Genomic DNA, 27,425 nt, shown 5'->3' on the forward strand with positions numbered 1-27,425 from the left:
ATGCCAGCCGTTTGGTGACGGGCCCTCCACCTTCGTACTGCTGTTTTCCCCCCACCATATTATGATGGTGGGTAATCGATGGTTAAGTGCGGCGGTCGTAAAGACCGCCCGACCACGGTTTCGACAGGCAGTCCTTTTCTGACTACCTGTCAGAACAAACACATTGGCGAATATTGCGGCGGTGCCTTGCAAGGACTGTCGTAAGGATTACGATATTCCTTTCCTCCGTTCTTTTTTCTGCAGACAACCCGCCACAAAACGAATTTTGCACCCTTTATTTTGCATTGTGGTGGGGGCTGCTGACCGCATCCCTGGCACAATGCAAAATATAGGTGATGCAACCAGCGTGGTGGTGGTTGCATCGTGATTAGGATTGTGGGGAGGCCGCCTCATAGGTGGCCGGTCGCAAATCTGTATCAATGGCAGACGGACTAAAGTCCATCCGCCATCGTAATGAGGCCCATTTTCCTTAAAATATTAACAATAAAACTTTATTGTATGCCTAATGGTTTAGTGACAGAATATGGTCCTCAAAAATATAGATGAAAAAATATTTAGGTAAAAATATAGAATGCAGGAATATCGAATCCCTATACTTAAACAGTTGGGTACGAAAATGGAAAAAAATTATCGATGTCAAAATATAGTTGTACAAATATCGATTTATGTATATATATAAAATAAATAATTAATATTAAATATATAAAATAAAATGTATTTAAAAAAAATTGATTTAATATACATTTTAACAAATATAACAAATAAACTTAATTTTAAAAGTTAAACACACATACATAATAATTAATATATATAGATATAGATATATATATGCATTAAAATAATGACTACACTATTAATGTTAATGTATTTTATAATTTTACAATTATATAAAAAATTACAAATAAATCTATATATTCATATAGCTACATATCAATAAAATCAAATCTAAATAGCAACAGTAATTGCAAGAGTAATTTCTCTATGCAACAGTAGAGAAAGTGTTAGATATTGGAGGGTTAAAATGTACTATTCCCACTCTAGTCAGTGCAATATTAGGGAAAGTGTTGGATAGCTGAGGTGTAAACATTACAATTCCCACTCCAATGAGTGCAACAGTAGGAAAAGTGTTGAATAGCAGAGGAATAAACATTACTATTCCCTATCCAATAGGTGCATCAGTAGAGAAAGTGTTGGATATCGAAGAGGTAAAAATTACTATTTCCACTCCAGTGAGTGCAGCATTAAGGAAAGTGTTGGATAACTAAGGAATAAAATGTACTATTCCCAACCCAATGAATGCAACAGTAGGGAAAGTGTTGGATAGCAGAGTTGTAAAACTGAGTATTCCCACTCCAATACGTGCAACAGTAGGAAAAGTGTTGACTATCGAAGGGGTAAACTTTACTAGTCCCACTCCAGTAAGTGAAATCGTAGGGAAAGTGTTGGATAGCAGAGGAATAAAATGTACTATTCCCACTCCAGTGAGTGCAACAGTAAATATAGGATAGAGGAGTGGTAAAAATTACTATTCCCACTCCAATAAGTGTAACAGTAGGGAAAGTGTTGGATAGTGAAGGGGTAAAAATGACTTTTCCCTCTCAAATGAGTATAACCATATGGAAAGTGCTGGATAGAGGAGGGCTAAAAATTGCTATTTCCACTCCAGTGAGTGCAACAGCAGGGAAAATTTTGGAAAGTGGTGGGATAAAATTTACTGTTCCCACTCCTATCAGTGCAACAGTAGGGAAAGTGTTGTATTACAGAGGGGTAACAATTATTATTCCCACTCCAGTCAGTTCAAAATTAAAAGCAAACAAAATACTAACAAAAACAACAAAGTATTTAAAAAGCAAATGAATAAAAAACATAAATATTTTAAAAATTGAAATACAAATATATTTAATATCATAACTTTTTAAAATAAAAACATATTATAATGTTAAATACATATGACAAAATCCTACAAGTATTATATTAAATAAAGTAAAAAATAATTTTCAAACAAATAAATATTTGTAATTAGAAAATATTTAAAAATGAAAACATTAATTATTTCCTACCCTATAACACCACACAATGCACAACCCACATCTACATTTTTTTTAAATGTACTTCCATAATTAACATAAATAATTTCCAATTGAAAACATATTATTAATTAAAAAACAACTTAAAACTCATAAAAATGTATTAACTTCCCACACATTACCACTATAATCCCCAAGACTCTCACCTAAAATGAAACTGTAAAAAATGAATTACACAATCAAAACTTATTTTTAATTAGAAAACTAATAGTATTTAACAACTAATTATAAAGTAAGTAAAATCCCCACCCTTTACCCCTATAAAAGTGAAACCCGCTCACACAAAAATAAACAATTACCCTAATTAAATAACAAATAATTAATTAATAATAATGATTGACTAATTGTTAATTAATTAAACATAAATTACTTCTCACCCTTAACAACTATAATTAATTACCCAATTTCCATATTTAATTTTCAATTAATGAGTATTAACAACTATTTCTTACTTAATTAAACATAAATTAATTCCCACCCTTTACCTCTATAAACCCTACAAAACGCACCTGAAACTAATTACACAATTTCCATAATCAATTTTCAATCAATTAATATCAATGAACAACTAATTATTAATTATTCAAAAATATATTACTTCCCACCCATTACCCCTACAAACCCCACAACCCACACCTACAATTAATGATGCAATTTCCATATTTATTTTCAATTAGTTAATTAATCTTAATTAACAACTTATTAATAATTAATTACAAATAAATTACATCTCACCCTTTAACCCTACAAACCCCACAACCCACTCCAAAAAAAGTACACTATTACCATAATTAATTACCAATAAATTAATTAATACTAATTAACAACCACTTAACATGTAATTAATATTGAATTACTTCCCATTATTATCACTATAAAATCTCAATGAAATAAATATTAATAAATAATACATTTTCATTAATGTATTATAATTGAATTACTTCCCACCCTATTCCCTCTATGAACCCACAACCCGATATGGAACTAAAACAAAAACCGAAATGAAATTGATAACTACTAAAAATGTAACCAATATATTAAAAAAACTAAACAATTCTTATACAAAAAAAATACATCACATACATTTAAAATGTATACTAAAGTACATAACATCAATTAAAAAAAAATATTTTAAAGAACTATATTTTCGCAAACTATATTAATGACCTATATTTTTTTTAATGATATTTCTTACCTTAAAATCGATATTCTTGACCACTATATTCTTGCTGTCGATATTTCTGACTCACGATATTTAGTTCTCGATTTTTCTGTAGTTCGACAATTCCAACTGGATATTTTGTCTGCAAGCCATTCCTCATATATTTATATGAATTATATGTATAATTATCAACAATTCCAAAGAATAATAATTGGTACATCTTAGATAAGCAATGTATGTCATGAGTAAACATAAACACAATTTTATCATTCACATTTATCGTCATTATCTTCTGAATAGGTGTCATCATTCTCTTCATCTGTGTGTTTGATTTTCACAGGCATGAAGTCTGTACATGTTATTGCACTTGAGGTAATTTAGTCAGCAGACACATGTTGGCAATTCCTAATGCAGTTGCAAACTACTAGATCGAACACAGCCTGGGGTGCTGGCTGCCCCTCCATCTAGTCCACTACCAGTTGCTCTGCTCTGTCACATTTTTCCAACTTCCACCATCTCCCAATTGGACTAGGTGTCTAAGGGGGTCATTAGGATGGCGGGCAGACTTTGTCCGCCCGCCATCCTCTTGGGGAATATGACCGCCCGCCAACGGTGCGGGGGTCCCGTTGGTGGTATTACTTGACATTGCGGCGGGCGGTGCTCTCAGCACCACCCACCACAATGCCAAGAAGGCATGTCATGCACTTCCATGCACAACGTGGCAGTCACCGCGCGGTGCCTGCCATGTTGTGCATGGAACTGCAGGGGGGTACCATAGGTACCCCCCATGTGCACCCCCATCCCCCAGAATCCCTGGGGGCCCGCTATGGGCCCCCAATGGCAAAAACCGTCTGCCATGGCAAAAACTGCCTGCCTTTCCGTGGCGGCAACGGCACATCCCCGCCTGCACATTGATATGGATGGCGGTGTCTACCAGACATGCCACCATATAAACTGCTTTTCCACCCGGATTGCCTTCCGGCGGAAAACCAGCAGACGGTCTTCCCGTCCGCCGGGGTCCCCCCCGTCATGGTAATGTGGCAGGGGAAATTTGTACCGGGCGGAGGTTTTTTGGAGGGCGGATCGCCACCGCCATATGGGCGGTGCCGATCCGCCCATTATCCTAATGATCCCCTTAGTATCATTCAAAAGATATCTCTTTCTTATAGTGGCTTGATAATTTGCATGTTTCTTCAGACAGTCCCTGCAAGGTGGAAGTTGATGATTGTCTATCTCCCTCTTCTTTGTGAAGAATAGGTGCTATCTCAAGGCATTCATTTGATGAACTGAAGATTTTAGTGCATACAGCAAGCACGAGAATTGCTCCAATTAGTCCATTAGTTCTTCAGAGATATCCCATTTGTCACCAAGCTGCGAGATGTTTCCTGTGTATGTCTGTTGGCAGACAGGATTTGGAATGCACTTCCTTTTTCCACAAATGTGCTTACTGTGTCACATCCTGTAAACATGTGGAGACCTATCATAGCTCGACAAACATTTTCACCAAGAGTTGAAGCTATTTTCCCAATGTCAAGGACTCACATGTGTATTTTAGTACTACATATCAGAAACAATTTAGCCATGATTCTGTCACGGAATCCCAAATGCATAATAAACACATCTATGTCATCTGAGCTTATCAACGTCTGATGAATGATATGGCCATGGTGCTGATGTTAAGTTTATTTTAATCATTGTTCTTATGTGCAATGATGTTTTATCAATTATATTGTTCATGCCTGTTGCCTCAACCTTTAAAACTGATGATTCTCTTTTCAAACTCTGTTTTTCTCTTACAACATACTGTAGCATGACTTTATCAGGTTGGGTGAATAATTCTCCTTTGCTCTCAGGGAAAATGTGGAGGTTGTCTGAAAATATGTGGAGGCTGTCACTGAACTCAGAGTCCAATTTTCTTCTAATAAGCTTTTTGGTTGATTTGTCTATTCTCTGCATTCCTCTGCATTTCATGAAGGTTTCAAGCCTTTCAGTGAGAGTGTTCACACGTATTATTTCCTTGTTAGGAATATCACAGTTCTAATGTATTGAAATTGTTCATCATATGCTTCATCTCTCATATTTTTATAGTGGTCATCGGTATGAATGCTAGATGCATGATCTTCCTCCTTTGCTTTAGCCCCTGTATATTTCCTATAACAAGATGCATGATAATGGGCTTTTTCAGCCACTATGTCCCTACTACAAACTGCTAAGATCTTTGAATCACATCAATGTTTGTACACTCTTGGAGCCTTTGGTCAACTATAACCTATGTGGGCCTTGATTAATTTCTCATGCATTGATGTTCGCTTTTAGCATTTTATCTCTCCACAAAATATACATTGTTCAGCATGCACATTTGACTTTAATGATGTTCTTCTGTTAAAAGCATATACTCGTGCACTCCCTCATTCCAGCGTCATCAATGACACTTGTTTCAGCTTTTCGCTTAATAGTCTGTATATCTCTCTAGATACTAAACAGGGAGAGGGTTAGGATCAGCTTGTTTCAGTCTTCTTCGTGATACAGCACATTCATTCACCACAAGCTCTGGAAAAATAAATAAATTAAAACATTTCCGAATTTTACTTTGTGTACCTGATATATAATCATAACTGCTATTATACTTATCAATGTCTATAATCACATTTACTGTAATTGTATTTTTTAATAATAACATTCGCAATATTAAAAATTATGAAACATTTACATTTATATCAATGTATCTTGGGAGCGAGGGGGTTACACCCAAATGGCAAGGGGTTATGATTTGCTATAACATATTTTCCATCTCTAGGCATCCATATCTTGCCAATAACTCATATTGGAACACATCTTTCCAAATGGCAACCATAACATGGTTGGCTCAAGGCCTATTGCTCATTTCATAACTCTCTGAGATGTGTAGTACCACAGTAGAGCAGGTATTGAGAGAAGTAGAAGGAATTTGGACTGGAGGTTGGCATATTATTTATCTTTCTAATAGGTATTTTGTTAGTGCGGATCGCTCTATTGTTCTATGACAAGTTAAAGGCAATCATTTCCATTTATTTTGGAAGGTCTTTGTGGAAACTTCAATAATCAACAGGCAGATGACTTGCTTACGGCCACTGGAGTCGTGGAGGACTCAGCCGCTGCCTTTGCGAACTCCTGGAAGACTCAGGCTAGCTGTCCAGATTCAACAGACACCTTTCTTGACCCTTGCAGTACAAGCTCTGCCAAAGGTAAGCAAAGTAATGTGTACAGATTATAAAAATAGATGTGATCATGTGATTTACACAAGGTGCTTTGTGAGTAATGCAAGCCTCAACATTCAAGTTGCAAAATGTTGAGGGTCATATTTATCAAAGAGTTGTGTCACATTTGCACCACACAATGGGGGTGTTCTCTCGCAAAACCCATGGATTTTGACGCATTTCCAGATTTACCATAAGTGGTAATCCTAGGAATGTGCAGAAACTGCTATGCATCCCCGGGGGATGTGTAACCAGGAAAAATATCTTTACATCGCCTCGTTTTTAACTCTTTCTAATTGTGCTGCATTCTGCAGCACACATAGAAAGAGGAAAGTGACTCACAGGGTCATTTTTGTGCAGGAAGGTGTCCCTTTCTACGCATAAACAATACTGCTTGCAATGCAGGCATCCTTTCACCATGGCGCAGTCCCTGCATTGGCTCTAGGCAGCGCATTGTGCACAAGCGCTAGGAAAAGGCAGGAATGCACTGTGTTATGATAAATAGAGCACATTCCTGTCCTTTCCCTGTCACACAGCCTAGACCAGCAAGGTGACTTGATGCACTGCTCTGTGTGACTTCCTAATAGATATGCCCCTGAGTATTTTAACCCCACACCCATACAATTGCCTGTCTCTTGCTACATTATCAGAAAAATATGGATCATTCTCAGCAGGTTATAAAGGTAGCACAAATTTGAATTAAGGGCCTATACCCGGGGTGCAAACAAACTGTTCAGTCAAGGAATGTGGCAAAACGTAGGAGATCATTTCTGGAAATAATGTGAAAAAATAGAATCGGTAGGATAAAAAAAACCTGCTGAACTCTGTAGCTGAACACCTCAACAAAAAAGAGGTTCTGTGTGAAAATTCTAATCAGCAATATTAATGCCTCAGTCAAAACTCATTGGCTATGATGTTGTCACTGTGCTTCAAAACATTTTCTCATTGTTTGTTTTATATATTGGTTGTTATAATCAGTTTTATATTGTCTGCATTAGAAAAGCATATAGATCAATAGATCTGTGACAAGTATAATAAATTGCCTAGGGATATACAATGCACTTGATTTGTTGTCACTGTGCACACCATATATAGATGATAACAAAGTGTCTTTCTCTATCTTGCCCAACAAGAAGAAACACACAGCCATCCTTCACATCCTTGTATGAAAAAAAGAAGTGATTGTGTAAATGTTAGGGTTGAGAAGCTGTGTAGGGAATGTCCCCTGCTTGGAGAAACAAGCATGTGCCACTGACCTGAATGATTGACTGCATGTGGATATGGTAACCTAACTAATATTTCAGCAAAGGCATCATTCTAATTTAGGATCAGTGCAGAGGCCAAGGGCTGTCCCTGAAAATGTGATGTCCAGGACTTGTCCTATGTCCTGGAGAAGCACACCAAGCGTGCCTTAATAGAAGACAATGGACTGCTGTCCATGTTTTTAAGATGAATCATATAAGGTGGGGATGGTAGCATATCATGGTTTATGATTATAATGTGACTATACCTTTTTTATTGGTGTCAGTGAGAGTATGGTCTACTGGCCCCTCTTATGTAAAGTTCCACTGTTATGTGAAGACCCAGAAACCTTGCACTGATATCCAGTGTTCTTGATGAGTGATGAGTGTATACATTGAGCAGGTGATATCTGTCTGGTAGCAGGACCCTGTGCATGTGAGTCTATATCCTGAAGTTAGTAAGGCCAATTTTGAAGTTTAACATTGCGCTAGATGGAGAATGAGGACAGCTTCCCTAGACGGTGGAAGTGTATTGTCTGCATTCATATGGCTGGATGGTGGAGATTGTGACACTGACACTATAGTGTGGAGGATAAAGATGTGGGTGCAAAAGAAAGTCCATGAAGACTTTTTTAGCAAGACGTTCTTGATGAGTTTTTCCTGAACACTGCCATATGTTGGATGGTATTGTTAGGGGTGGACAGCAGTTTGTGTTGCTCAAAGCAAGGACGTTTCTAGTGCATGCCTTCTCTTTTGACTGTCCCTGATTACTGCTTCAGGAATACTGATGACAGCCAGGCACAGAGATTTCACACTTCATTGCTTAGAGTCAGCCTCAATGCTACCTGCTGTGCGAATCAGCACTTAACACAAAGGCTGTATCTGTAGAGTAGCAGGAGAAGGACAACTGAAAGAGAGCTACCTCAAACCAGTTCTAAAATTAGAGACAGTGGTTCACAACCCATGTCTCAAAAGTGTGTGTACAAGTAGGATCCAAGCCAGCCCACTTGTTTCAGTTGCTTATGGAGTGCTCTATAGAGTACTTTAAGAGCAGCTGTGTAACCATGACTTCTGTTGGCCTGATAGTCTGTCTCCCGGGGGTGATGTAACATTCCTGAAGTCTGCAATTTCTACTGGAGGAGCTCAGAGTGTTACTAGTCTCTAGAAGCCTGTCTACTTGGTGCGAGAGGGAAGGCACTGAGAGAGAAGAGCTGGCCCAGGAAGAGAAGTATAGCATATTCTTGGCCCAGAGAAAGCAGACTGCATTAGAAAGCGAAAACAGGAGTGACCTCTAACATGAGTGAGTCTCATGATCTCCTACCACTGTTCATGCTTAGATCTGCCCCAAAGACTTCCCCAAATCAATTGCAGATACTTTCTCTGACTATGGCTGTGGGCCACAAGCTGGTGCTGCTACTGCTGAAAGAAGAAAAGAAGACATATCATCACTATGTGAAACTCGATCAGCCTAGGATGCTGCAACTTTACGTTGTCGCTGAGTGGAGCCGGGTTTGTCTGGGAGGCCGCACATGCTGAAAAGTTGTGCCTTGACATCCGGACCTGCCCTGCTGTAATTGACCCTGGTGCTGAAAAGCTGCCATGAGGACAGCATACCTTTCACATTACAGATCTGTGAGACTGTTAGACCTGGTATCCTTGGCATGGTTTCCCCTGACATTTTGCCTCCTGACCTAATGTTTCGCCGACTTTTGCTGGCTTTAGGACTCTTGGCTCTCTACCACTCACTCTAAATATGGCAACATAGGCTTATCCACAATTGGCATATTTAATTTACTTGTAAGTCCCTAGTAATGTGCACTATACGTGCCCAGGGTCTGTACATTAAGTGCTTTTACTGGGCCTGCAGCACTGATTGTGCCACCCACTTCAGTAGCCCTTAAACATGGCTCAGACCTGCCACTGCAGACCCTTTATGTACAGGTTTAAACTGCAATTTCAACCTGGCAAGTTAATCTACTTGTGAGGTCCAAACCATCCCTTTCATTACTTATATGTCACCCTTAAGGTAGGCTCTAGGCAGGCCTATGGACAGGGTGCTGTATATATAAAATATAGGTCATGTACTTTTGAGCTTTAGATGCCCTGGTAGTGAAAAACTGCTAGTTTCTCACTACTGCAAGGCTAATCTCTCATAGGTTAACATTGAGATTACTTTACAACATCTTTTAAATGTAATTTCCAATTGGGAAAAGATAGAGATTTGGAGTTTGGTGTCTCTGGACCCACAATTTAAAATCGTAGCATATTAAATTGTAAGTCTGAAAAGGCCACTGTTTCGAAAGTCGACATTTTCTCATGGTAACCATTCTGTGCCTCTGACTGTCTCTGAAAATACATCTTGGTTGGGTGACAGCTGGTCTTTGTGCATTCCATCTAGATAGTCACACAAAGGAAGCTGGGTGTGAAATTTGCATCCTGATGACCCAACACCAGGCTGATGGGCTTTCCTGAGGTAGATTGAGAGGGAGGAGCTGACACTTGCAATTGAATAGGGTTGTAACTGTCCCCACACACCTGTAGTGAGAGTCTGGAGCCAGTTCAGGAGCGGCAGGGTGCTTGTGATCTTCAAAAGCGTCTTTGAAGTCTCCCCCACCTCAAAGGTACGTTGGGTATAAGTACTTGGCCCCTGACACCACCAAATCGGAACTGTGCTGGAACCAAGGACATTCTGCCTGGAAGGAGAGCTGCTGAGCCACTTTGCTAACCACATTACTGTGTTGGCCTGCTGATTGCTGTGCTGTATGAGGGATTGCTACTTTGCCATATGCTATGTTGTGTTGGCATGCTGCCTGCTGCTTCTTGCCTGGGAATGAGAAGGACTGGACATGCTCTCTACATCCCTGAAGCCAAATTTCTCCAAGGGCTTGCTGGTTTGCCTCTTATTCTCTGAAGTCTCAGGGTCACAAAAGACTTTTTGCAAATCTGCTAGTTCTGCTGGCTGCTGCCATCTGTAAATTCTACCCTAGCCTGAGTGACCTCTCCAGTCCTGGGCCTCAGAATTGGGCTCTTCCACTGTTTTCTGCAAAAATCGACGCAGTAACCTCTTTGCACCGATCAGAACCAACACAATGCCCTCTGATGCAGTGCTGATACGATGACGACGACAGTCTTGACTGCGAGGTTCCACAATGATGCAGCCCTGATCTGCAGACGCCACTGCGAGGCTTGACTTCGCTGCAGTGCAGATCCTTTGACACCGATTGCAAGGCACGACTCTGACTCATCGAGCTGACTGCGTGAATCAGAATTGAGACATTGAGTCGATGTCGACACTTGCTCTATACAAAGAAAGGTACTTTTTCAGCTGGCCTTGCATGGGTGTTTTAGCCAGCCTACCCTCCTTCACGGTGGACCTGAAACTTTGGATTTGCCCCAGTCCAGTGCTACCTCAAGTAACCTTTTAGCGCTATTGACTTCTAAGCACTGTTTTTGGATTTAATATTTAAAATTTCATACTTCGACTTCAAATAATTACATTTTTGTTGTTTTGGTCTTCTTTTACTCATATACATTTTCTCTATTTTTCTAAACTGGTGTGCAGTATTTTTGTGGTATTTTCACTGTGTTACTGTAATTGAAGTGTTGCACATACTTTATACATTGCCTCTTAAGGTAAGCATGACTGCGCTGTGCCAAGCTATCAGAGCATAAGCACGGGGTTATTTAGACTGTGTATGTAACTTACCATGACTAGGACTGTGGCTCCTGCATGGACAGGGTGTATACTCTGCCAACTGGAAACCTCAATTTCTAACAGAAACTCTCAAACCGGTGGCAGAAGGCTTCACCTGCGACTAGGACTAGGATGTACTCAAAGGATCTCAAGCATGAGGACTTGAGACATTCTGCATGAACTAAACCTAGGATAAGAATTAATTAACTGAGTCACACAACTAAACCCAAGAAGATAAAACTGACATAGTTGCACATGTGGCGTAATCAGGCCTCTGTCACAAATTAATGGGGGCTCTTGCTAAGAGGGTCACCCAAGTTGGGAGAAAATACTGGAATATGTGGGAGGTGTAGTGATTTATTAGATTGCAATCAGGAATACAACTCTTTGGGCCAGATGTAGGATCCTTCCATTTTGTGAGTCGCAAATTGCATCGATTTGTGACTTGCAATTTGTGACTCACAATATGGAATGTATAACAGTGTCTCACACACTGTTTGCTATTCCTAATGGCATACGGCAGGACACAATTTGCAACCAATTGGGAATGGCTAGCACTCCCAGGGATGGTGGCCTGCTGGGGTCAGCAGACCACCATGTCTGTGACTGCTTTTTAAATAAAGCAGTTATTTTGTTTTAAATTCAGCCTGTTTTCTTTAAAGGAAAATGGATTCATTTAAAGAAGAAAAAAATAAACGTTTCTGTTTCATTTCTCAAGAGCAGGCAGTGGTCCTTGGGACCATTGCCAGCTATTAAAAAATATTTTCACTGCCAGTCACAAGGAACAAAAGGAAGCAGATCCTGTCCGCCTTATTTGGGAACCATGGTTAAAAGGAGCTCTTGAACCATTGCTTGTGGGCTCGGTTGTTTGCCTCTGATGTCCCATCTCCCCCCTACTATAATTCCGCAGACTGGGCCATGTACAACCCTTTAACACCTGGTTCTCAGGCTTGACTCATTTTGCTAGAAATTCCTAGGCTGAGGTATGGATTAGGTTTTTTATCATATTTATGCCAGCTACTGGAAAATGTAGTCTATACTCACTTTGTGAAAATGGCTTTTTAAATATTTATTTATTGTAAGAAATTGGGTTACAGGTTGTGGGGGGTGAAACCCTTCTCAAGTAGCAGCCACAATTATTCTCAGTATGAAGTCACAAGCAAACCCTAAATTAACCTGAGCTAAACCTGAGGTAGCTTGGTGCAGGACAGTCAGGCTTAACTAATAGGCAATGTGTGAAGTATCTGTGTAACAATTCAAACCGTAACACAAGGAAAACACACCACAGAAGGATCCCACAACAGAGTTAAACTAATAGAGTGATTTGCAATGAATAAAACAAGACAAACAACAAAAATCTAATCTCTAGAACCAGAGATATTACATTTTAAAGATTCTAGCAAACACAGTACCAAAAGGCATTCAGCACCAACTGCGGCTATCTTGTCGAGCCGGACCAGGGACAAAGTCACAAGTTCATGCTTATTGTGATGGAGCTATTGGGACCCAGTTAGGCCCACTCAACAAAGTACCCTAAATCCTGGTTTGCGGAGCAATGCTTGGATCCCCGTCAAGGATGTCTTGCAGCTAAAACAATGCGTCAGTTCCAAGATGTAGCGAGGCTGCAGCGCAAGGCCCTGCTGACTCATCATTGAAGATTCCCAGATGAGGGCTTGCAATACGAAGCCCGGAGTCAAGGATGCATTGCGCAGTCGGGCGATGCATCAGTTCTGAGGTGCTGCAAGCTGCGATGTGGAGTCCGGCATCATTGTCAAGACTGCCGTGAATGAGGGATGAGAGGGCCTGTGTCAAGGATGCATTGTGCAGCAGCGCATCTGATGTGGTGCCAAGCTGCCATGCTATGCATGTCTTTGCGGCAGTTCTGATCCATGAGGCAGTGGTGATGTGTTGGCTCTGTTTAAGGATGTGCAGCAAAAGAGATGTGTTGGTTCTGCTGGATCCACAGAGGCTGACAGAGCACCTTTGGCCCACTGCCAAAGCCCAGGACTGGGGTGGCGCCAATTGGTAGGGTAGACTCAGAGATGGGAGACGCGAGCTACAGGAGCATGGTTGTTGGAGTCTTTGGTCTCTGAAGCTCGAGTCCGTAGGACAACCAACTATCTCTCTGAGTCAATCTGAGGTTCTGGGTTTAGGAGATGCAGGTCCAGTGCTTCTCATCCAGGCAAAGGGTCAGCAGGTCAGCACAGCAAGGCAGAAGCACAGCAAGGCAGCAGTCCATCAGGGCAGCAGTCCAGCAGGGCAGCAGTCCAGCAGAGTAGCAGTCCATCAGCATCACAGCAGTTTTTTTCCTGGCAGTGTACCCACAGGTCCAGGACAGTACTGAAGTTGTAATGTCTGTGGTCTAGTATCTATATCCAGTTGTACCTTTGAAGTGGGGTAAACTTCTAGAGATTTCTCTTTAATGTCCCCAGACATCCTGCCTTTCCTCTCATGGTTTCAGACTAAATATAGGGGGTATTCAGCCCTTCGTGTGAAGGCAGGACAAAGTCTATTCAAGTGTAAGTGGGGCTGTACTGAGCTCCTCCCTCCCATCAATCAATCAACCAAACAACATTTGTAGAGCACACTACATACCCGTGAGGGTCTCAAGGTGCTTGGGGGGGAAAGGGAGGCCGCTACTGATCGAACAGCCAGGTCTTGAGTAGCCTCCTGAAGGTCAGCAGGTCTTGGGTCTGTCGTAGGTTCAGTAGGAGGGTGTTCCAGGTCTTGGCGGTGAGGTGGGAGAAGGACCTCCCGCCGGTGGTTGTTCTTCGGATGCGCAGGACGGTGGCGAGTGCGAGGTCAGCGGAGCGGAGCAGGCGGTTGGGGGTGTAGAAGGAAAGTCGTTTGTTGAGGTAGGCTGGGCCAGTCTTGTGGAGTGCCTTGTGTGCATGGGTGAGGAGCTTGTAGGTGATCCTCTTGTTGACAGGCAGCCAGTGCAGGTTTCTCAGGTGGGGGGTGATGTGGCTGTGGCGTGGTTCGTCGAGGATCAGTCGTGCCGAGGCGTTTTGGATGCGTTGCAGTCGTTTGATGAGGTTGGTCGGGGCTCCTGCGTAGAGGGAGTTTCCGTAGTCGAGTCTGCTGCTGACGAGGGCCTAGGTGACTGTTTTTCTTGTATCTGTTGGGATCCACCTGTAGATCTTGCGGAGCATGCGGAGGGTGTTGAAGCCGGAGGAGGAGATGGCGTTGACTTGCTTGGTCATGGAGAGCGTTGAGTCGAGGATGATTCCCAGGTTGCATGCGTGGTCGGTGGGTGTCGAGGCTGTCCCCAGTGCCGTCGGCCACCAGGAGTCGTCCCAGGCTGAAAGGTTGGAGCCGAGGATGAGGACCTCCGTTTTGTCCGTGTTCAGCTTCAGTCGGCTGGTCTTCATCCAGTCGGCGACGGCCTTCATTCCTTTGTGGAGGTTGGCTTTGGCGGTGATGGGGTCCTTGGTGAGGGAGAGGATCAGTTGAGTGTCGTCAACGTAGGAGATTATGTTGAGGTCGTGCTGTCGGGCGACGTGTGTGAGCGGGGCCATGTAAATGTTGAATAGTGTCGGGCTGAGGGAGGAACCCTGGGGTACGCCGCAGATGATCTCGGAGGCTTCGGATCGGAATGGGGGGAGGCGGACGCTCTGGGTTCTGCCGGAGAGGAAGGAGGTGGTCCATTCCAGGGCTTTGTCTCGGATCCCTACGGCGTGGAGGCATGCGCATAGTGTGCGGTGGCAGATGGTGTTGAAGGGGGCGGAGAGGTCCAGGAGGATGAGGGCTGCGGTCTCACCGTTGTCCAGTAGTATCCGGATGTCGTCGGTGGCGGCGATGAGGGCGGTCTCGGTGCTGTGGTTGCTGCAGAACCCTGACTGGGAAGGGTCCAGCATTCTGTTTGCTTAGAGGTATCGGGTTAGCTGTCTGTTGATGATCTTCTCGATGACCTTGACCGGGAACGGGAGCAGAGAGATGGGCCGGAAGTTCTTGAGGTCTCTAGGGTCTGCCTTGTATTTTGAGTAGGGCGTTGATCTCGGCGTGTTTCCAGGTCTCTGGGAAGGTCGCGGTCTCGAGGGAGAGATTGATGATGTTGCGCAGGTGGAGTGTGATGGAGCTGCTGGCTTTGTTGAAGATGTGGTGTGGGAATGGGTCTGACGGGGAGCCGGAGTGGCTTGTGCACATGGTCTTGATGGTGTCATCGATGCTCACGCTGGTCCAGGCTAGCAAGGGGTCGTGGTCAATGGTGTGCAGAGAGACTGTTGTGTTGCTGTCTGTTGGTGCTGTCTGAGTGTTGAAGCTGTCATGGAAGTCTGCTATCTTGCGGTGGAAGAAAGTGGCGAGGGAGTCGCACAGGGCTTGCGACGGCGGGATGTCGTTGGTGTTGGAGCTGGGATTGGAGAGCTCCTTCACGATGTTGAAGATCTCCTTGCTATTTTGTGCGTTGTTGTCGAGGCGGTCTTTGAAGGAGGTCCTCTTGGCAGTCCTGCTAGTGATGGCCCATCCAGGCACACCTAAGCTCCCTACTGTGTGTGACTGTATAGGAGGAATACACAAAGTTCAACTGCCAGCTACATCCAGTCATGTGAACCAAGTACAAACTACAGGCACTAATGGCTAAGGCAGGAAAATGCCAACTTTTAAACTTGTAATTTGAAATCTGACTTCAGTATAAATTAGGATTGTTCATTACAATTTCAAAGACACCAAGCATGAACTGGTAGTGCTTACCTGCTCCCAATTGAAAGTGAATCTGACACTGAGATATTCTTCTCTTTCAGAGCAGTATGCTAAACACTGGTGCTCTCTACTGAATCAGGATGTCTTTGCCCCCTGCAGTCTGATTGTGGATGCCACACCATATTACAAGGTAGGTGTTCAACAGTCTGAGTAAAAGCTCCATGGTCCTGGAATGCGGAAGCGGTCCCCATGTGATGGGGATGGAACAACACACTTCACATTGAGATCTTGTGGGCTGGTGGCAACAGACATAGATTTAGTGATGTTGAGGCCAAGCAGCTAAGTGTGTCATCACTCTACCTATGCTTGCACTGAAGGGACGATCCATCAATCCAAGTATGGCAAGATGTCTACAAGTGGCTACCCATCTAGGCACAAAGTGGAAGCCACTATTGCAATGCTGTAGGAGGCAGGAAGGCGACAGTTCAACAGTGCAGGAATACCCACAGCACCAGCAGGTACAAGTAGGCACAGAATGTAGACCAAGCTTTCACAGAATGGATTCATACGGGTCCTCTGTGCAATATAAAGCCCACCTGCTACTTTTTACCCTAACATTAATGACAACGCTTGTTAAAATCAGGTTGGGTAGGTAATATTTAGATAAATGCAACGGCAAGAGGATAATGATCAGCCACGGCCTGTCCATACAGGTGAAGAGCCTTCACCCTCTCACTTTTTTGCAGAGAAGAAGAGTGTCTGCCAGGCTAAGTGAAGGTCAGCCTGACAGATACTTTTTTTGTTCAGGTTAGGCAGTGGTTATCATCTCTTTTAAAAACAAATCTTTTTATTAAACATGTATTTGATCCACCATTACAAAAAGATCATCAAGTAGATGTATTTTTGGCAACATCCGGAACCTGAGATACAATATTGCATACATTTGGGAACAATCACAGACTTAGCACTTGATACAGCATACGATTATTTCGCTATCACTCCCTCACTTTTGTCCCCAACACAGCTAGGTCCTATATTTCTCCCATGGATTCTAAATTTTATCTAATTTTTTGAGGCAACCTCTACTTTTATGTACTTTCTGCCAATCAGCACCAGTCCAGGTCCTGTTTCTAACTGGAAAGCTTTGGTGGATCCTATGCACCTCACAGCCTTGCTATATTTTGCTTTGCCACCCCTGAGGCCAACATGAGCCAGATTTTCGTATGTGTTGTGCCACCTGGTCTCCCCTGTGACTCCCAGTAAATATCAGCATGAGTCTAGGTGTATGTGTAGGCCCAGCACTTCGGACATCACCCCGGCTACCCCTGCCCAGTAGCACTGAATTTTGGGAAACTCTCAGATAATGTGAAAGAAGGTGCCTGCCTCCCCACATCCCCTAGCACAGTGGTCTGTGTCTGATCTACCTTATGGCAGCCTCCCTGAGGCTCTGGATCACTTCCTCCCAGTCATCGTTTTCCAGCAGTCCAAAATCTGATTCCCAAGCTGCTCTCAATGGGCCCAAGGGGTCAGGGAGATTATTCATTAGCTTCCAGTATGTGGGAGAGACCCCTTTGTCAATCATGGGGTCGAGTGGCAGTCGATTCTCAAGGGGGAGTAGTCGGGCAATGATTCCCCTTCTGGCATGTGTCCTTTTAGGGCATGTCTCAGTTCTAAATAATGAAACTGTTCTCCGTCATTCATTAGATATTCTGTCTGGAGTTCCTTAAAGGCGATCATGTTTAGGCCTGGGCGGTGAACTCTGCTCTGTTTGCAGAGTTTGCAGAGTTTTCTGCACTCCTCTCTTCATGGAACTCACGAAGTGCAGAAAACGCATTGTGCAGCCGAGTTTTTTCCCAGCTCACGCACGGTAAGTTCGCGAGGGCGAGCTGCCGCTTGGGAATAATTTGCACCCGAGCAGCAGGAAAACCATCGCGAACGGCAGTTTGCACTGCACTCCGCCACTTGCAGAACTCCGCAGAGCTTTATTGTGACTTTGTGGAGTTTCGCATAGCGAAACTCCACGAACTACGGCCAGGCCTGATCATGTTCCTACTCTGCCATATATCCCCAATGGTGTCTATGCCAATGAGGCTCCATCTACAGAATCCCTTCAGGCGTCCCACATCCTTCAGTACGTCGCTTTCCCATATTGACATTTGCTGAGTCAGTCTGGATTCCCATCCCAGTGGTTTAGGGGCTACATGCAATACTCGTATCTCCGCTTCTGTATGCCCGGGTAGAGACTTCTCCCTGCTTCCGCAAAACAGGGCCACAGGATGCCCTCTGTTTCCCATTGCATTCGATCTACTCGGTATGCTGGCTCAGAGTGGGGTGCGAAGGCCGAGCCATTGACATGAATGAGTTGGGCTGCTAGGTAGTAACTCCCGATGTCTAGGACCTCGTAGAGCTATGCGTGGTTTGCCACCCTCCCACAGGAGGTTGCCTTGTTCCTCCCAATGGCCTAGAAATAGGTATCTTGGATCTTGTACGGGGTGTTCTGCAGGGCGAAGAGTAGGCACGTGAGGGCCATCATTTTAAACAGTACTGCTCTACCCATGAGGTATATTGTTAGTCGCCGCCAGTATGATACGTCTCCATGCAGCTTCGCCAGTTGGGAATGTATGTTTAGGAATTCCTCAGCTGATTTCGCGATCCATTTGCCTAGATATTTAAACCTTTCATGCTGTACCTGGGCCACGCAGTCTGTTGTGAGCTCAAAACAGAGATTGAAAATGAGGAATTTGGCCCAGTTTATCTGATATCCCGAGTAGGTGCCGAAGAGTCGGATTATGTTGATGAGTCTGTGAAACGTTTGTCTAAGTCTGTATGCATAATATCAGCATACAATGAAATATGCTCTTCTCACCCCTCAACATCTATTCCTTGGATTAGGTGGTCTTTAACCCATGCCGCGAGTGGTTCAAGCACCACTGCGAAGATTACTCAAGAGAGTGGGCACCCCTGATGCATACCTCTGTGGAGTGCGAACGACCTAGAGACTGACCCATTCACTCGCACGTGGGCTTTTGGGTCACAGTAGAGGAGGCGGACTCAAGTGCAAAAGTTCAGAACAAAACCTAGCCTGAGAAGGACCGCTTGTAGATAGGGCAATTCAATACTATCTAATGCCCTATGGGCACCCAGTGATAGTCCTGCAGCAGGTTCATTTGGATTCACCGCCGTAGCGTTCACTACACCATATAGGCACCTGAGGTTCAGTCTAGTGCTTCTCTGAGGCATGAATCCTGATTGAGCTGGGTTGATTATGGTGGAAATGATGGCAGCGAGTCGGCTTGATAATACCTTTTCCACAACTTTAGTTTCAAAATTAAGTAGGCAGATGGGCCGGTAGGAGCTGCACAGCTCCATGGGCTTGCCTTTCTTTGGAATGACTGCGATTGTGGCTAGGCTCAAGTCCTCAGGTAGGCACCCACCTTCACCCATCTTGCAATGTGGTATGGAACATGTCTCACATCGGTTATGTCACCTCTGTTGCCACCCATTTAAAGAGTTCTGCGGGAAGCCTGTTCAGGTCTGCAGCCTTCCCGGATTGTAGGTCCCGGATTGCCCCTTCTACCTCCTCCTTTATCAAATCCTGGTCAATGGTTTCCCTATCGTCCTTTGAAACAGTTGCAAAGAGGTATCTCTGAGCAATTCAACTCTCCTGTCTTCTGTCCTAGCTGTTGCTGCTTGATATAGCGGCTCATAATAGGATGCAAAGGCCTCAGCTATGTCTGCTCCAGACCTTCGTGTCATTCCGTCATTCATTTGAATTTCCGTGACCCAGCTTCGCTCTCTATCTCTCTTCTCCAACCATGCGATAAGCTTGTTTATCCTTGTCCCCTAGGTCGTATAGCTTGCTCTGCATGGCTAAAGTGTGTTGCTGCGCTGCATCTTCCTCCAGATCTCTAAGCTCCCTTTGCTTAACACATACCCTGTGCCTCAGATCGGGGTCGTCTGACTCGTTTTGTCATAATGTTCCTTCCAGGGTGTCAATCAAATTTTCTAATTTGTCACTCCTGGAGCACTTCTCTTTCCTCAGTCCCCTGTCACTTCCTGTATATAGCCCCTGGCCACCACTCTGTATGCCTCCCATAAAGTGCAATGCGAGTCAACAAACCCTGTGTTTTCTTCAAAATAACGCAGCATTCGCTCTCTGAACTTATCTTGAAATTCCTTATACTTAAAGTGCCAGGGAGCTATATGTGGTGGAAGGGTATGGTGTCTGATTGGTCCTTGAAACAGGATTTCAACAGGTGAGTGATTAGATATGTCCCTCGCCTTGTGATGTGCCCTGAGAAAGTGCCCCACGTGTATACATTGTGTAAAGAGTACTGCCTACTGGTTGGGTTGTGTTGCCTCCATAATTTGTAGAGGCCCATCACCTTCACCAATACCCGCAGGGGTTCTGCCCCCCACCCAGGCAGGCGCCACCATCCTGTCAAGTTCATGTGACATTGCAGCATTCATGTCCCCTCCCAGTGTGAGCACACTGGGGCGCATATCTTGTAGTGTTTTGCTTAGCTCAGGGAAAGTCACCGCGTGTAGCATTGGTGGAATGCTACACGCCATGATCCAGACACACCGCTGGTCCCTGCTCTTCAGGGTCAGGTGATGGATTGCCGGGCGTCGGCTGGGTCGAAGGGCTGCCGCAAAGCCCCACTATCACACGGCCATCCCACCCGGGGGGGGCCTCAGGGGCAGGCCCTGCCGTCCAGTTTAATTTATTTTGCGTGGACCCCCGCAAGCAGCAGCCGATGCAGAGGCCCACAGTCCCTCACAGCCGGTGGCAATGGGACCCTGGGAGCATCATCTGCAGCCCCGTCCCAATCCCAAATGTCTGCCACAGCCAGAGCGGACACCCCAGTGATCCCTGCAGTTCAGAATCAGACAGATGATTGATAGATTTCCGTCAAGGATGGGAAAGGCTGCCGCTGAGCTCTCTTACTACGCAGCCATCTTGGCTGGTGCCAAGCCACGCCCTCACCATTTGTCATCTCTATCTTACTCAATCAGGGTTGAGCCCTGCTTGGTACTTGTTGTTGCTTCTATGCGACAGACTTCTGTCATTGAGAAGATGAGGAACTAAACATTACGAAAGTCATAATCACAGATCTACTTCTAAGTTTGGTCAATAAAGAGAGTTTGAATTAGTTTTTAAAGGTTTTATTTTCATTAAGAGTTTAGTAAGTTCTCTTTTTATTCAGTTTGTCATACATATCAGTCAACTAACAGAATTGATATTAAAAATATGGTTAGATCAAATCAGAACAACAATGCATCAAGCACATTCCATACAGGAAAAGTCCCTATTCTTGGAATGGAGCAAAAATGGTTTTAGCGGTAATCCAAAGGAGTTCAAGAGATAAGAGTGTGCTAGACCATGAAGCCAATTCAATCAATCAATATCAGCAGAACTTCCCATAAGGAAAGGTTCATGAAACTCAGTAAAGCCTCAAGCAATAAGGCAAAAATGATCATCCGATAGCAAACTGCAATCAGCAATAGGTTCTGCAACGAGTGGCAAATCAGCGTTCAGACTTCAACTTTAAGCCGTTTTCAGCTTCAGAGTGGAATGGTTAATAGCATAACAAAAAAATGGAAAGCGAATGGGGTAAGTGTGTCAACCTACTTTAGGAGAATGCACTAATATAAACAGTTGAAAAGAATGTTGCAATCCAAGTTGTATCTTCTTCTTTTATTGTCCAATCAGCTTTTGTAATCTTCTGTGAACAGACGGTCCTCTTCCTTTCCCACACTTTGTACAATAGACTACTGAAAGTTATCATGAAATGTAAAACATAAAAATTGTTTTTGCATATGAGGCCCTTTGATTTCCAGACCTTCTATTTCCATGAGCATGACTACATTTCTAAACTTTTAGTAAAATAAATTGTATTTTAGATAAACATTGGACTATGTGAAATAGAAACATTAGCTGCAATTGAAAACATTTTTACCATCACATTTTTTCATTATAAAATAAGAAAAACATGTTAAAAGAGTCAGCATTTCTGTTCATCCATTGTATTTTGTGTGAAATTCATTTTCAATTCATCTAACAACAAAGAATTTCTAGAAAACATTTTTAAATTGTTAAAATTAATCAGAAACATTCTGCAATTTTATGTAAAACTTAGATTAAAAACATGTCAGGGTAAGGTCAACGTTTAAGTGTTTTGCACTTCTTAGCACATTTGGTTAAGCCACTTGTAAAATGAAGTTTGCTTTAGGAATTTCTGAGGCCTAGGACTTGAATTGCATGTGAACATTGCACACTTGACTTTAACTATTGTTTTTTTGTATTTATAATAAAACTCTCTTCCAGCAACCAGGGGCTAGAAATTAACCCTGGGCGTAGTTCGCGAAGTAGCACTTCGCGAAGCTACGCAAAGTGCAGTTCGCACTACGCGAGCTACGCGTAGCACTTCGCGAACTGCGTAGTACCTTGTTCGTTCTGTGCCAGATGTCGTTTTCAATGATTGCACAGTGCGGACAAGCAACCGGCACTGTGCAATCATTGAAAATGGCATCTTGCCCAGTGCGAGCTGTAGTTTTCTGCAGCTCGAGTAGATTTTTACTCGAGCGGCAGCTTTCTCAACGCGAACTGGTAGTTTCTCATCGCGAGCAGTCGCGAGCATACACGACCACTCGCAATGAGAAACCTGACCTCCTTGCGTTGGGAATCTCGCCGGGAGGTTTATTTTCCATGCTCGCGATCACCAACTTGATATTGCTGATCGCGAACAATGAAAAAGTCTCGCCAGGATGTCATTTTGCTTGCTCGCGGTCGCCAACTTGACGTTGAGGACCGCGAGCAAGCAAAAAATGACCGCAGCACTACGCAACACTACGCTACGTGTGTTCGCACTGTGCTACGAGCAATTCGCGTAGTGCGAAGTAGCGCAAACTTCGCAAACTACGCGAGCGTAGCGTAGTGCTTTGCCCAGGATTACTAGAAATACACTAACTGCGTAGGCCCCTGCTGGCTGCCTGAGCTGAACTTTGCCAGACTGAGCATTTCACAGCTCTGGGGGCAAGACCTCCTCAGTCACGGCAAAAGTGCCTCAAGGCTCTCCTTCTCGGGATGAGAGGGAGACTCACTGATTTTTTTAAACTTGGGCGCTTCAGTTTTAATCCCTTAAGTGCCCAAGGGCGAATATCAAACAGTGATAGCTCATCATAGAGTACGGTGTGGTCAGCAGTCTCACCTAATCCCACTCAGTGACGAGTAAGAGATGGCTGCCTTCCCTCATTGGCTGACCAGACGCCAGCCAATGAGGGAAGGCAACAGTCCCAACCCTCCTGGAGCCTCCTAAGCTTTCATCTCCTGGAGCTGCAAGGCAGGTAAGTTTAATGTATTCTAATGTTTGGTGCATGCATGTGTGTATGTATCCATGTATGAATTTGTTGTACGTGAGTGTTTTGAATGGGGGTGTGTATGCATATTAGTGAATGCATGGGTGTGAGTGAGTGAGTGCATATATGTAGTATATCTGCCACCCTCCATGCCAACATTTCCAGGCACCACTGTTATCGAATGGGCATGTTGTGGATGTTATGGAAGTTAAGTCTGACAGGAGGGGGCATTGGAGACTTAGGAGGGAGATTGTGATAGAGGAGGAGGTATGGGGTTAGAGTATCTTTCAACAGGATAATGTTAGGGCAATTAAATTGTGATCAGGAGAAGCGCGCTCGTTTAAAGAAGTAAGCAGCCCACACATTGGGCATAAATATACAACAACAATGTTGACAGAACAATGCTTTTGACACGTAGTGATTGAATAAGAATCTGACTGTCATTTACATTACCTGGTGACGAACACACGATCGTACCCATACGTATACCTTTCAGCGACTTGGAAAGGTCATACTCCTTTTTACATGAATTTTTATATCTATTGGAAACCGATCCCTTTGAGTTTCGTGAAGTCCGTTTCTTAAAGTATCCATGCCCTGACGAAGTTCTCTAAGAACGAAACGCGTTGGCTGAGTTTGACTGTCCTTGGATTTGAATAAGAATAAAGAAACAATCTTTGGGATATTTGAAAAGACTTTTCCTTGAGTGCACCGTCCCTTTGTCAAATGCAATTAAATTGTGTGGCTAAGCCAAAGGATGTGATATATTGCAACCTCAGCCTGGTTCCAAATAAAGCAGCCTTTTTCACAAACAGAAGACATGTTGGTGGTCATTTTGGGCACAGCTATTTCACTCCTTTAGTACAGTACATTGTTCTTTTTCTCTCCTAGAATTGCATGTATGACACCTGCAACTCACAAAGCAGTGAAGATGCTCTCATTGCCACCCTATCTGCATACACCAAACGATGCACTGACCAGGGAGTGGTCCTGCCAGAATGGAGGAGTTTGGTCTCAGGTATGTAGTCTGGCACTGAAGAAGTGCTCAATTATAATAGACACAAACACCCTAGCCTTAATGTCATCAACTAAGAGTGATCAGCTCCCGCCAAAATGCACCCACAACCTCTCTGCATATTCACCTCTTGTACCTGTAAAGAGATGTAATAATTCACCACATTTGCAGAAGTCATCCTCACAAAATCTAGGTGAGTTCTGAAGTTAACAACTGTGCATATTTATAGTTGAGGAAGTTCCCATGAAGGAAAACATAAGGTTATTCTATTGTGACCTCAGATTCTACCTCAAAATAAAATAAATTGTTGCCACTCTGCAGAGTGATTGTAGTATATTAGAAAAGCCCCTTTCCAAGTACTCCATCCCAGTAAGACTACATGCACATTACAAGACAGCTGGCCAGGGGGGGAGCCAGGGTGGACAAGAAAGTGGACGCTCATTTATAAGCTTCCGCCCGGCACCCAGGACCTTGAAGCCATACGAGGTCCTGGCAAGCCATAATGACCTTGCATATCTGGGAAGGTGATATCAGGCCACAGAAGGCAAAGCTGAGAGGCCGTAAGTATGGTGCCGACATTAAGATAGCGTCTGGAGTCGTGCACTGACTCTTGACTGCACAAAAAGCAGTGGACCTCCCTCCCAACACCCCCAGAGCTACAGTGGCCTGTGTGTGCCTGGCACAGTTGGGCCGGTGCCCTCCTCAAATGTTGCCCCACGGTCTCCTGCATGGCCAAAAGAGGTGTGGGTCAGCTTAATGAGCCTGAGTAGGGCCTGAAGGCCTGAGGTCAAGCAGTACCTTCGCTGCAATGCCTGCGGGTCTCACGCTGAACCATACAGGGGGCTCACACTGAGGCTTGGTGGAGGCATGCAGGACCCCCACAGCTGCTCCCCTTTGTACTCACCTAACACCCTGGTCTCCTTTCCCCTTCCCCACTCACTCTCAACTTGGGGGGAGGTCCTGCTGTGACAGAGACTGACCTGATCAGATGCAGAGGACAAGAGACAGAAGCACTCAGGCCTGGTCACCTCAGGACCCCTTGGGTTACCCAGATTTAAGTGGACTTCTATGCGGTGAGTAGTCACTAGGGCTGACTGCTGCCTTGGGAGGGTCCTCTAGGAGATACAGAAACCAAAATAGGATGCAATAAACACCTGTTTCCCTAGCCCAGACCAAGATAGATAAGTTCACTGGGAAACAGTGGTTACAATGCTGTTGTTACCACGCAGGTAGGTAACAAGGCGGTCGTTACAACGATCGGGTTGTTACTATGCATGGCTTTACATCGCAAGTCGTTTCTACGACTTACACTAGGTGGCGTGCAACACCAGGGAATGTAGAAATAGTAATTTGTACTATTCCTAAGTCCAGCGCGCCATCTAGCACAAGTTGTAGAAACGACTTGCGATGTAAAGCCACACGTGGTAACAACGCAGTTGTTGTAACAACCGCGTTATTACCTACTGCGTGGTAACACCACGCTTTGTATCGTCATACATTCAAGTTCACAGCCCTGACTGGTGATCAAAACGGGGCAATTGGAGGGAAACCGCAGAGCTACCATAAATATGGACGAGGAGAAACCACACTAATTTTGCAGGTGATACAAGACTCACCGTCAGGCCTCAATCAAACATAGGAGAGGTGTGGAAGGATGTCGCCCTTTTTCAGCAGGACCTCCTTAACTACAAATATAGAGTCTCTGAGGCAGAGAGCTGTATCTCTGAGCTGAAAGAGACAACCTGTGACCTTAAAATGGAGGTATCCCACCTGTCCATCACGACTAGACCCTCACAGACTGGCCAGAGGATGAATAAAATAGAGCCCGCAGTGGCACGATCTGTTTTCAGGTTCCCCGATGGTGTGGAGGGATGAATACCCAAACTGAAGCAATGGATTACCTCATGGATAGACCCTGCTCTACTATCTTCATGCATCATCGTTGAACAAGCACACGGGCTGTCACCACAAAAACCTTTTCCACGGGCCCACCCTGCCCGATAATTGTCAAAATGTTCCACTGCCGGAACAAAGATTCCATCCTGTGGGGGGGGAAGGGGGGAGGGGTGAAGGAGCACCTCTCCTTCCAAACCGTATGTGTGAAGATCTTCCCAGATTATACTCGAAAAGTCTAACTGCAGCAGAAATCATAAAGCTATGTAAAATAAAATCTATGGGTCTACAATATATGTTCCTAACTCCAGCGAAACTGAGAGAGACCCAAGAGGGTAGATCGCACTTCTTCAAGAGTCCAAAGGAGGCATGAGACTGGCTGACGGAACAGCAACCTCTTCAGACGACTCACCCACCCACTGTTGTGGCCTGACCATAATGGGCCTGGTGTTGTGGCGTCCCCAAAAGGGGTGAGCAGAAGGGTCTGAGATGTCAGAAGAGGTCCCAGAGGGGGCTTAAGAAATTGCAAGAAGCCCCAAATTCATCAGACTCAGAGAAAGAAGACAAAGGAACCCGGTGTACTGGGAGACACTTCACCCCTCAGAGACACAGAACACTGATTGTACAAAGAGGGTATTATTTGTTTGACTTCGCAAACTACAGCATGCCAGTACTAATGTATTCTTTATACAGCCCTTACAGGCCAGGGTGGATCGGGCAGAGGGCAGGGGAGGGTTACTGTAACCACCTAGTTCAAGAGTTTGGTAGTTGATTTTGGGCAACAGATGTTTCTACTTGGGTGGAGTATAGGGAGGGAGAGTTGGGGAAGGCAAATCAATTGGGTTGCTATGGTGGTATTTTGCTTTTATTTCACAAGGCAAGGGACAACGCATGGACTTTCTTAACCTCCAGGGACAAAAGTCCCAGCCCTGTAAGACCAGAGATAAAGGAACCACCAGAGCAACTCACTGGGTCCTTGGTAAATCACTTTACAACTTTTACACCTTCGCTCCCCACCCTATATAAACCATCATGAACGACTGCACGGTAATCATGTTGATTGTGAATGGTCACCTGGACAACATCAAACATGGTTC

At 44.2% G+C, this 27,425-nt stretch overlaps 1 protein-coding gene across 1 annotated transcript in view; it reads left to right on the forward strand.

Annotated features, from left to right (window-relative positions):
* The window catches only part of LOC146860906 (mucin-5B-like), an 814,361-nt gene that overhangs the window by 501,420 nt on the left and 285,516 nt on the right, over positions 1–27,425 (forward strand). Inside the window, exons 13-15 of the mRNA XM_085644901.1 lie at positions 6,309–6,473; positions 16,163–16,251; positions 24,312–24,438. Of these exons, the coding sequence (XP_085501027.1) occupies positions 6,309–6,473; positions 16,163–16,251; positions 24,312–24,438 (381 nt within the window). The remainder of the gene's footprint in view (positions 1–6,308; positions 6,474–16,162; positions 16,252–24,311; positions 24,439–27,425) is intronic.

The sequence above is a fragment of the Triturus cristatus genome, chromosome 3_1 (genome assembly GCF_964204655.1).
Source record: "Triturus cristatus chromosome 3_1, aTriCri1.1, whole genome shotgun sequence".
Taxonomy (NCBI): Eukaryota; Metazoa; Chordata; class Amphibia; order Caudata; family Salamandridae; genus Triturus; species Triturus cristatus.